The sequence below is a fragment of the Plectropomus leopardus genome, chromosome 21, assembly GCF_026936395.1.
Source record: "Plectropomus leopardus strain MGB_pleo_1.0 chromosome 21, ASM2693639v1, whole genome shotgun sequence".
In the NCBI taxonomy this organism is placed as follows: domain Eukaryota; kingdom Metazoa; phylum Chordata; class Actinopteri; order Perciformes; family Serranidae; genus Plectropomus; species Plectropomus leopardus.
In genome coordinates, this window is record NC_142196.1 from 26,614,093 (window position 1) to 26,626,364 (window position 12,272).

The 12,272-nt window shown below is 39.1% G+C and overlaps 1 protein-coding gene across 1 annotated transcript in view; it reads left to right on the forward strand.

Annotated features, from left to right (window-relative positions):
- The window catches only part of LOC121960512 (cullin-1), a 31,052-nt gene extending 19,693 nt beyond the window's left edge, over positions 1-11,359 (forward strand). The window contains exons 9-22 of the mRNA XM_042510250.2: positions 77-207; positions 1,435-1,542; positions 2,414-2,520; positions 2,731-2,779; positions 3,528-3,659; positions 3,806-3,923; positions 4,604-4,680; positions 5,244-5,362; positions 6,061-6,166; positions 6,351-6,398; positions 7,169-7,251; positions 7,369-7,474; positions 8,734-8,847; positions 10,430-11,359. Coding sequence (XP_042366184.1) covers positions 77-207; positions 1,435-1,542; positions 2,414-2,520; positions 2,731-2,779; positions 3,528-3,659; positions 3,806-3,923; positions 4,604-4,680; positions 5,244-5,362; positions 6,061-6,166; positions 6,351-6,398; positions 7,169-7,251; positions 7,369-7,474; positions 8,734-8,847; positions 10,430-10,510 — 1,379 coding nt within the window. The 3' untranslated portion in view covers positions 10,511-11,359. The remainder of the gene's footprint in view (positions 1-76; positions 208-1,434; positions 1,543-2,413; positions 2,521-2,730; positions 2,780-3,527; positions 3,660-3,805; positions 3,924-4,603; positions 4,681-5,243; positions 5,363-6,060; positions 6,167-6,350; positions 6,399-7,168; positions 7,252-7,368; positions 7,475-8,733; positions 8,848-10,429) is intronic.
- The last annotated feature ends 913 nt before the right edge of the window (positions 11,360-12,272 follow it).

A 12,272-nucleotide genomic window follows, 5' to 3' on the forward strand; every position in this document is an offset into this window, starting at 1 on the left:
CTGATAAGAAATTAGTAAAAAGTGAACATTTAGTAAACCTCTCACTCTGGTTGTCTCACTGTGTCTCTCCTGTCAGACCTGGGCCGGATGTACAACCTGGTGTCGCGGATCACGGACGGTCTGGGCGAACTGAAGAAACTTCTAGAGACTCACATCCACAACCAGGGCCTGGCCGCCATCGAGAAGTGTGGAGAGGCCGCGCTCAACGTACGGACCGCTTTTTTACCTCATGCTCATAGTTTATTTTAAAACCTTTGAAAACTAAGCAAATTCGCTAGCTTTCTGTCCAAAAAAACAGGACAAGAAGAGACGAGCAACTTACCAAGAGGTGGACCAATCAAGAAATTCGTAAAAAGTTGCAAGAAAATTATCAGTAAAAAAAAAAAAAAAAAGCCAAACAATATTTGCATGAGTTTAAAGCGACAAGAAAATTAAAATAAGAGACAAAAACTATATATAAATGTAGTTTTCTGTGGAATTGTCCCTGTCTTTAGATAATATCAAATAATTACCCCAAAATAATTTTCTAGTCAAGTTTTTTTGGTCACCTTTTACATATTTTTCTTGCCAAGTTGCTCATTATATTTGTTTCTCTTTTCTGGTGATTTTAATGTTTTTAATGAATCTGTTTGAGTATTTTTTGAATATCTTCAGACAGCTGTGAGGAAAAGATAATGAAGCAGCAAAAACAAACATGAACTCAGAGTTTTGTCTTCACCAGGCTGATCGCTCTCCAGAGACACAGTGATTTCTTTTTTTTTTATTAAACATTTAAATGTCAGTATGAAATAGATGTGCTGCTGCAGAAAAGACGGTCAGGAAAGAGCTGGGAAAATAAGTTCCCACAAAAGAAATTAATATTATATTATTATGCCATTTGCCATATTATAGGCTGGGAAGGTGCGAGTAGTGAAGGTGTAAAAGGTGATCTTTTTCTTTTAAAATAAAGGAAAATGAAGGGAATTAATACAAATAACAGGGTTGCAACAAGTCCTTAAAAAGTCTTAAAAGGCAATGAGTTCATTAATATATGTTATTAAAAGGCCTTAATTGATATTATTAGTATTTCAGATGCTCAGAAATGGCTAGTATTATTTTATGAGTCATTTTTTAAAAATGTTGAACTGTAAAATTTCAAAATAAATGGTAAAAGCAAATAAATTTATTTATTTTTGAAATAAAATTCACAAAGAAAACTGGGTAACACAAGCCAGATATTTACCAGTTCTGACTTTTTTAGCTGGGCTGGAGTGTTTTCTGGAACAAACATTTGTCAAAATTGTCCTCAACCCAAAGGGAGTTTTTTTTCTTAAATCTTTCGTTACTGTAAAATTGGTTTTAGATTTCATACCTGGTGACATTAAAAGTAATTTTATATATATATATATATATATATATATATGTAAATGTAAAGCCGTGTGTTTTTTTTTCCAGGACCCCAAAGTGTACGTGCAGACCACCCTGGACGTCCATAAGAAGTATAACGCCTTGGTCATGTCTGCCTTCAACAACGACGCCGGCTTCGTGGCGGCACTCGATAAGGTCAGTGATTCCTCTGAGGTCAACTCCTGATCTGTCCACGAGACATCAGACATGTCCAAATATCTGAGGACTTCACTTTACTGCCGAGACGATGAGCTCGTCTGCCAGTTCAGTACCATCACGATGCTGGGGTTCAGTATGTGTTGCAACATATGACGTTTTTATGATGTTTTTTTAAACGACCGTGTTAATTTAATTTTTTTTTTAGACGGCTTATCATGCTGTCCTGTTTTGATGATTATTTTTTGAGCAAGATACTATAGTATGACATTATTCCGATTTTTTTATAACTACATACTATACAATGACTTAAAATTTTTTAAAAATAAATTTAAAAAAGTGAGATACTATACTTTGACTTTTTTAAAAATTATTATTTTTAAAGATATACCATATTATGACTTTGAATGCATTTTTGATGGACATACTAACAACGTTTTTAGAATTTTTTTGACATACTTTAACTTTTTTTTTTTTTTTTAATGAGATACTATCGACATTTTTAGGATTTTGTGAGGGGTGTTTTCCACTGTGATGTTTGTATGATTTATTATCAACATAGTATACTGTTATGATTTTTTTTTCACCGACATACTATACCATGGTGTTTTGAGTTTTTCGATCAGATGGAGGTCTGTCATTGGATCGCCATCTTGCTTCTGCGTTGTTTTTGTTTTTTTTATGACTCCACAATACTGGTTTTCACAATAAAAGCGGCAGCTTATTTTCACCTCTGCATTTAAATTACATCAGCCATTAAAACATTCAGAAAATTGCAATATTTAAGTGAATCAGTTTTCCCATCCCTACCTACAATAGCTGTGTTATTTTTGTCAGATCTTACTCTAACGCGTTGCTCCGTCTTTCACAGGCGTGTGGTCGATTCATCAACAACAACGCCGTCACCAGGATGGCTCAGTCCTCCAGCAAATCTCCCGAGCTGCTGGCCAGATACTGCGATTCTTTACTGAAGAAGAGGTCAGTGACGCGTCCTGTGTGTGTAACGGAAATGTGAATAGGATTTATCTTACAAACAGATGTTTGTGAGGTTTTGTATTGTTGCAGCTGATTATTTATTAATGATTGAAGGGGCTGATTTATCCTGCAGCACTTCTTCTGTCAGTCTGAGCTGTCCGCCCCACCTGAGGCACAGTGAAATATAATAAACTCTGTGCTTTTATTATTCAGCTCTAAAAACCCAGAGGAGGCAGAACTGGAGGACACACTCAACCAAGTGGTGAGATACTTTGACCCGTGTGTTTGCACAAATGTACACATTTAGAGCTGCAGTTGTACTGTTAAAAAACACCATAACCACTGACCCAGATACTCCTGTTTTATTTGTTGCAGGCGTAAAGCTGCAGTAAAGAACAGCTGCTTTTGTTTCATATAAGAGAATCAAACAATTGAAGCAGAAAATCTGTATATAAACTCCATCGTTTTCTTTCATTACTAGTTTTTATTTTATCAGGCTGTATCACTGTAGTTCAATAAGTTTCAGACGGGGACAAAGGTCTCTGGAAGGACTTCTTAATCCTTATTAATGCATCTCTAAATGCACATCCTAGTTTTAAGACAAAAAAAATCTGTACAAAGAAGAGAGCCACATTATAAAGGACAAGTGTGTTAGATTTTAGGACATTTCTAGGATTTCTGGATGTTTCTAGTATGTCAGGACGTTTCTAGGATTTTAGGACATTTCAAGGATTTTAGGTCTGTGGATAAATAAGCTCCTGTTAACCTCCTAAAAAATGAGAATTTGAGGAATTCTAACCCGTTCAGCTGGTTGCAATCTGCAATCTTTATGACTAGATGCTAATAAATCCACCTAAATCTGATACACTGAACCTCTGAATGCATTTTTTTTTGTTAAAATACACAAACATATAGTATGTATGTATAGTATGTGCAGCTTTAGTGCAGTATTCTGGTACAGGTGTATTTTGGTTAGAAACACATTAAGGTGATTTTTTGTCTTTTCTCAGATGGTTGTGTTCAAGTACATTGAGGACAAAGATGTTTTCCAGAAGTTTTATGCTAAGATGCTCGCCAAACGTCTGGTCCACCAGAACAGCGCCAGCGATGACGCAGAGGCCAGCATGATCTCTAAACTCAAGGTGAGACTCGCACCTGTCTGGTGCTGCATGCAGAGCGCCCACACAGCCTGCGTGTGCCCGAAAACATCCTCAATAACACTAAACTGTCGGTTGGAGCATCCTCAGAGCGTCACACTGAATCAGTTTTTTTTCTTGTTGTCGAGCAGCAAGCGTGCGGGTTTGAGTACACGTCCAAACTGCAGCGAATGTTCCAGGACATCGGTGTCAGTAAAGACCTCAACGAACAGTTCAAGAAGCACCTGACCAACTCTGAGCCTCTGGACTGTGAGTCAGCGCGCACACACACACACACACACACACACACACACACACACACACACACACACACACAGAGTTAATCATCATGCCTCTTCAGTGTGTGATTTTAAAAAGTGTGTCAGCCTTGCAGAAGCAAAAGTGGCATAACAGGCGTGATTTTAAACACAACAGCGTCAGTCACTAATGTAGACGCCAGCAGCGCTTTTTAAACAATGACAATGGCAGAACATGATGATAACAATCATATTTTGGTCCAGTTGGCAGTTGATCTCGATTCGTCGCTCTGCGTGTTAGCTGACGCACAGAACAGGTTATGACGTCTTAGTTTGGAAAAGTTAAAATTTTGGATTATTCACGTTGCCTCCAGTCAGCAGTCAGAGGTGTAATACAGCAGTCCTGCAGTAAATCCCCCATCCACGAAGGCTAGTTTCAGCCGAGTGTACCTCATGCACTTGCTGCTAAATATATATTAAGATTTTTCGGATGAATAAACACTGCATTTATAATCAAACTCAAATGATTGTTTGGGATCTCACTTCAGTATTTGTGTGAGTTATGAGAGGATGATTGTGCTTCCAGGGGAATGCACAAAATAAGTTCAGTTTAAAGGAGGGACGCTGGTGTGTTACAGCGCATTAAACCCTCCTGTTTGATTGAAAGTGATGTGATTTTTCTGTTTTTTACAGTGGACTTTAGTATCCAAGTCCTCAGCTCGGGTTCTTGGCCTTTCCAGCAGTCCTGCACCTTCGCGTTGCCCTCTGAGGTAAGACCTTTTCCACGTATAAACACTTTTAACACTGATGTGTTAAATCTATTGTCTGATTTGAAATCCAGAACATGAGGCTTTGTTGTGCTCCTGCTTTGGGAGGAAAATGTGTGGTTGTGGTTCAGTTCAGACGTGTGTGAGCGTTTCGACCTGCTGCAGCTGCTGCAAATGCTCATTGATAACATAGTTAAACCCTCTTCATTATACAGAAGACAGCTGCAGTTTGTTTTTCTCCACAAATCTAAATGACAGTCATAATCTTAAAGCTCACGATGAGTCTCCAGTGGTGATGTTACAGCACTTAAATTTGCAGTCTTATTTTTTGTCCTTGATTTTGATTTTAAAATATGGAGCTATTATCATTGTTTATATGCATATGATATTTATTTTGGGGTGATTCATTGTTATTTGAGTTATTAAAAAAATAGAATATTCAAAAAATTAGTCGTTTAGAAAAATAATTAGATTAATTGAGATAAAAATAATCAGTAGGTGCAGTTTAAACACCTTAAATCCTTCACTTTTCTTCTCCTCTGAATTCTCTTCGTCTGTCTTTGCAGCTGGAGCGAAGCTATCAGCGCTTTACAGCGTTTTACGCCAGCAGACACAGCGGCAGGAAGCTGACCTGGCTCTATCACCTGTCCAAAGGAGAGCTGGTCACCAACTGCTTCAAGAACAGGTGAGTGTGCTGTGACAGTGCGTGCAGGTAGAAGGCGCCGTGTTACAGAGCAGATAGGTAGAGGGCGCTGTTTCACAAAGCACACAGGTAGAGGGCACTGTGTCACAGTGAAAACAGGTAGAGGGCACCGTATCACAAAGTGCACAGATAGAGGGTGCCGTGTCACAGAGTGCACAGATAGAGGGTGCCGTGTCAGAGTGCATAGGTAGAGGGCGCCATGTCAGACTGGACAGGTAGATGGCACCGTGTCAGTGCATAAGTAGAGGCCGCCATGTCAGAGTGCACAGGTAGATGGCGCCGTGTCAGAGTGCACAGGTAGAGGGCGCCATGTCAGAGTGCACAGGTAGAGGGCGCTGTGCCAGAGTGCACAGGTAGAGGGCGCCATGTCAGAGTGCACAGGTAGAGGGCACCGTGCCAGAGTGCACAGGTAGATAGTGCCATGTCAGAGTGCACAAGTAGAGGGCGCTGTGCCAGAGTGCACAGGTAGAGGGCGCTGTGCCAGAGTGCACAGGTAGATAGTGCCATGTCAGACTGCACAAGTAGAGGGTGCTGTGCCAGAGTGCACAGGTAGATAGTGCCATGTCAGAGTGCACAGGTAGATGGCGCTGTGTCAGAGTGCACAAGTAGAGGGCGCCATGTCACAGAGCTCACAGATAGAGGGCGCCGTGTCACCGAGTCTGAACCTGTTGTTGTTTCAGGTACACACTGCAGGCCTCCACCTTCCAAATGGCCATCCTGCTGCAGTACAACACGGAGGACAGTTACACCGTCCAGCAGCTCACCGACAGCACACAGATCAAAACTGTGAGAAAAACATTCAAACACGTTCTACATGTTTTAAATTTCAGTTTTGATTAATAAAATTTAAAAGTAACCTTTTATGACATGTGGAGGCTTGTAATGAAGCTCTCCATCTAATCATCTAAATATGAGATATTTTGAAATGTTTATTTTTTTCTCTCATTGACATTTTCTTTATTTTTTTCAGGACATTTTGGTTCAAGTTCTCCAGATTTTGTTAAAATCAAAGCTGCTGGTGAGTAAAACCGACAGTTAATCTGATCCTGTTTCTGGTCTTCTCCTTCTCTGTCTCTCATGTTTTTCCTGATTTCAGTTTTCAGTTTTCAGCGGTCATAAATCAGTTCAGACAGTACAATATAAAGACATTTAAACTCCCTCAGACACGCACTCCGTTACATCTATCTGATCTGAAGTCATTTCTAAAATGTATTTCCCTTCTCATAACCTTAACGTGTGAAACATTTATTATAGGATTAAAATCACAGATGTCCTTTGTAATTATAACAAATTACTGGCGTTCCCCACAAGAAGAATTATTCATTTATATATATGTATTTTTTTTTAAGGCTAAAAAAAGAGATATGTCATGACAGGTGTTTGTAATGCCAGTTTTGAACACACGAGGGCACCAAATAACAGCTTAATGTGTTTCTGGACAGAAAATTCATCTTTTATTCTCAGAAACTGATGTTTACTTTTCCTCACACTGCTGTCAAAAATAATGTATTCAATCAGCAGCAAAGGTTATAAAATCCCACTTAACCAGCGAGTGTGTTGCTGTGTTTTAGTGAGAATTTTCTTAATTTTTCTTGTCTTTACTTTTTTGTCCGCGGTGTATGAAAGGTGCTCTAGAAAAAAAGCCGAGTTGTTGAAAAAATTAAGTTTTATTTGTAGGACGGAGACAGTTTTTGTGTGTTTTTTTTAAGATATTTCTGATCAAATCACTTACGAGCTCTGTGTGTGTGTGTGTGTGTGTTTGTGTTTGTTTGTTTGTGTGTCCGACAGGTGATGGAGGATGAGAACGCCAACGTGGACGAGGTGGAGTTCAAACCCGACACCGTCATCAAACTTTTCCTCGGATACAAGAAGTGAGAAAATCAGTGCACACGAGCAGAAACTCAAAGACTCACAGGAGACATTCTGATGGAGACAGACGGCGTGTTTGATGGCGTTTTCTTTAACTTGATTTTGTTTGTGCTCGGCAGTAAGAAGCTGAGGGTGAACATCAACGTCCCGATGAAGACGGAGCAGAAACAGGAGCAGGAGACGACTCACAAGAACATCGAGGAGGATCGAAAGCTCCTCATTCAGGTGACTGTTTACACCTGCACACCGAACATGAACCCTCAGGGACTGTTCGGTACATTTTGTTTTCATTCATTCAGATAATTGTGTATTTGAGTGTAATCAGTGAATTTGCAGCTCAGCTCCTACAATAAGTCTAAAATACACTGTGGAAACTAAATAGTTACATTCAGACTGTTCAGGTCCAAAAATGCTCCATTGAAACCCATTCAAACTGACATTTTTGATCCCACAGCCATCAGAGCAGAAAAACAGGACTTGTATTATTTCTGGGTGTCATTCTGGGCTTTTGACTCTGAATTTGTCATTTTGACTATTTTCCACCTGATGAGGTCATTTTGACCATATTTGGCTTATGGAGAAAATACATGCTATTTCCACTAGGTGACCTGTCACAGTCAATGTAGCTGCTGATCACTGACAGATCCCAGACTGTCAGCAGCTAAAAAAAAAAAAAATCATCTTAGTATATAAAATATTGAAAATAATTATTTTTAAAATTTTTTTTTTCTTTCATCTAAAATCATAGTGGCACCATGACTTAAAATTCTGAAAAATATTAAATATTTTCTGTTTATGATTAGGACTGATAATAAAAATAAAAAATTAAATCAAGTCAATGAAAGTAGAAAAGTCATGTTAATGTAAAATATTTTACAGCCTGATTTTGAAAAGCTCATTTTATGTGCAGAGCGGTAGTAGTATTTGACACCGCACAAAAAATAACGTATAGAAATCAATGTTGCTGCTAATTATTGACATATACCAGACTGTGATAATAAAAAATCTACTTAGTGTGTTGTATATTAAAAATAAGACTTTGTTTTCATCTAAAAACATAGTGGCATCATGACAAAAACCTGAAATTTAAAGGGCTAAATTTGGGGGAAAAAATCAATATTTCATATTTATGATCAGGACAGTAATATTAATGCATGTTTTTGGAAGCTGGATTTTGAAAAGTGGATTTTGTGCTCAGTGAGATACGAGTGTGTTATAGTAATGTGGGCTCTGAGTAAGGTAAGGTAACTTTATTTATACCTGTAGGTAGATTCAGTTTACAGTGAGTGAGTCGAACTCCTGTTTACACACAATCAGCAGCACAAGTCGTGGATTTACACGATAAAGTGACGACCCTCAGAGGTTAAAGGTTAAAACTCATCTTCACTCTTCACTCTTGCTGAGTTTACACAGTCAGGATTTTGTAGTGTTGATTTTTGTGGCATCTTTGCCTTTTAATGATGATGATGATTTTGGGTGTGCAGGCTGCCATCGTGAGGATCATGAAGATGAGGAAGGTCCTGAAGCACCAGCAGCTTCTGGCCGAAGTTCTGAACCAGCTGTCGTCCCGATTCAAACCCCGAGTCCCCGTCATCAAGGTTAGACACACACACACACACACACACACACACACAATAATGGTTATGTCTTATATTCAGTATATTTTTTATCGTCAGCAAATACCAAAACCATTTCAGTCATACACATATCAGTGAGATTTTATCCGCATCCTAATTTTAGCCAAAATGGGCCCAAATATCACCGTGTTTGTAGCTGATGATGCGTGTGGTGATGTCAGTTAAGTTAACCTCAGTAAGTGACCTCACGTCCTCCTGACTGCGCTCGCTGCGTGCTGCAGGAGGACGGGCAAAAATGTCCAAAAAAATGCTGAGTATTTCAGAAAGTATAAAAGCTTTGAAAAAGTTGAATACAAGCAGTCATGTCCTAATTGAATATTTTAATGTTTGAATGAAGTTTTTATTTTTTAAAAATGCAGCAGGATAATAATAACAATAAAGACATTTTTCTCAGAAGAACAAAGATGTGAAGCCAGATATTGTAAATGCAAGAAAAGTTTTTAAAAAGATAATGTTTTTAAAACTACATTTTAAAAATCGCTGACTTCTTTTAAATCTTTTGGTTAATTTATTTTTTCAATTAATTCTTTCTGTCTTGAACCTGCTTAATTTAATTATTATTAATTTTCTGTTTACTGCTTTTATTATTTACTCGTATTTACTTTTATTGGAATGAGTTTTTATTTTATTGTTTCTATTACTTTTTATCATCTTTCTTCTTTGAAATGTTTTTGGCTCAGAGCTCGTTAAAATTTTACCCTAATTTCTGTCTGGTCTCAGTTTTGTAGTTTTCGTAGTTATAGTGTAGCTGCAAAATTTCATTGTTCATTGTTCATGAAAGCACTTTTTGAACTTTATCAATAATAATAATAATTACAACTAACTTATAAAAGTCACAGTTACCTCTGAATTTCACCGGGTCCTCTTGTCAGTGCTCATTATTCCACCGGGTGTGTCTCAGCAGCGTCCCAGACGCGTGACTCCCCACTCTGCTCCGTGGAGAATACGCGCCGTGTCCATTTTTTGCTGAACATGGACAGCAACTGTGTGACGCTGCACAGATCAGACCGTACCAGGCAGTCAAGCAGTGCTGCATCCGGTCGATTTTCACAATAAAACGCCGGCCGGACTCGGGATCATGTTTAACTTAACAAACGTTACATCAACAGTATCTGCTCCTTCTCGTCCCAGCAGCCCTCTGAACTCTGTCCAGCAGGAGAATTAAGGCTCCTGCTAACAGCCAATGTGCGTGAAATAGACAGAAAGTAGATCATAAATAACAACAGAACTGTATTTTTTGCCAAAATAAAAAAATAAGTCATAAAAATCAAGAAAAAAACAACCATATAATAAAAAAAAGACCACAAAATCCAAGAAAAAAAAACGAAACAAGCGCAATTTTAGCAAGTCCACAGTATCAGCCGGCAGGACGCTGCGCTTCTGAAACGCTCCCGGTGGGATATAGAGTCGCATGGAGGACGGAGCAAAGCGGTCATCGACATGCTGCCGGTGGAATTGAGGCGTTAGTGTTTAATGGCTTTTTGTCATTGTGAAGTCCTGGTCCTGGTCTCACGTCTGTGTTTTGTCTCCCTCTTGTGGACAGAAATGCATTGACATCCTGATAGAGAAGGAGTACCTGGAGCGAGTGGACGGAGAGAAGGACACGTACAGCTACCTGGCCTGAATGTCGACCTCCCTCCCTCCCGCCCGCCGGCTCTCCTCAGTTTTATTTGTTATCTTCTTTTTTTTTTTTTTTTTAAATTTTATGTCTGAGTAATAAAGTGAGGATCCCTCTGAGCGGCGGACATGTTTGAGTGTGTCGCTGACCGTCCCGATATGACAACGAGAGGCGGGAAGGAGAGGAGGGCGAGAACTTTTCTGCTCTCCCTTCAGCGATGAAGGAACAAAAACACCCCTCCTGTCGAGACTGGGAAACCCCGTCTCCACGCTCGCCTGTCCCGTCCCATCCGTAGGACTCAAAAACACACACACACACACACACACATACACACACACACACACACACACACACACACACATACATACACACACGCACACTTCCTTGTTGTCATTATGTAAATAACAACCACAGACTCTAAGAGGAAAAAAAACAACCCTACTCCCTTCTTTAAATAGCTCAAACGTAATGAATTAGCCTACAGCCAATCAGAGGAGAGCCGCATCCAAAGGTTTCTGCATGCTACTGCCTACCTGCACCACAGTGACCACGAAAAAGATTAAAGAGTAAAAATTAAAGTCGAGTCACTGGGCAGCCGACGCAGTCCACCGTACGATGACGCGAAATCGACGCCGGTCCTGTAATTAACGTCTGCGACTGAACCGGAGGAGAAGGAGGTGGTGAGTTCGGAGCCGCCGCGATGCTTCTTTATCTGCTGAAGTTGTCTCAGTTTTGGTTCGAGGTCGGTTGGGTTCATGCAGGAGGCCTGTTTCATTACTGAACGGTGGACATTTGTATAGTGTGGTTCATTTTCTAAATGTGTGATAAATAAAAACAAGGAAAGATTTCTCTAAACGCTCGCTTCTCCCTGAGCCTCTGTTCAGACCTCAGACACGCACACGCACATTTACACACCTCGCGTCATCTGCCACTTTATTTAAAACGGCGTCCTGCTCAAAAATGAGCTGGTTTTTGGTTAACGAGAGTTGTGATCTGAATTAACGGGAAAGTTCACACAGATCAAAGACACGTTTTTCCTCTTAACTTTACAGCCATTTATCAATCAAATGTGACGTTTTGAGATTATTCACATATAATTTGAAGATAATAATTATTGAAATATTGTGACAGATTTTACAAATGTTCTCATCACAGTTCTTCTGATGCACAATGCTTTGATTTTAAATGGTTTTATGCTTTTTTGAACGACATACTGTAATATGACTTTTTATCGCAATTTTGGACGACATGCCAAAGTAAGACTTTTGTATATGATGTTGGACGACATGCTATGGTGTGACTTTTTTGTTTGGACCACATGCTTTAGACTGACTTAATGGAGAAATTTTGGAACAAATACTATAGTATGACTTTTTTTTTTAAGTTATTTTGGACGCCATGCTATAGTATGGCTTTTTCGGGTGATTTCTTTAGCTTTTTTTCTGACACTGACGAGTACTATTGGTGTTTTTGGCGATTTTTTGCACATGCTAAATTATAAGGTTTTTGGCCTTTATTTCCACTTTATATGTTATATGTCTCTGCAAGCTATAATGAGACCTTTTCAGCCATTTTTTTGACATGTCAGATTTTGACGTTTTTGCCTTACTATAGCCTTAAATTTTGGGCCATTTTTTTTTCAACATACTATATTATGGCGTTTTTGGCTGTTTTTGCAAGTTTCTATGCTATGGCATGTCTCTGCACTTCATTTGAGGTGGTTTTCAACTGTTTTTAGCACTTTTTCGGAGGGGTCAAATTTTGACAT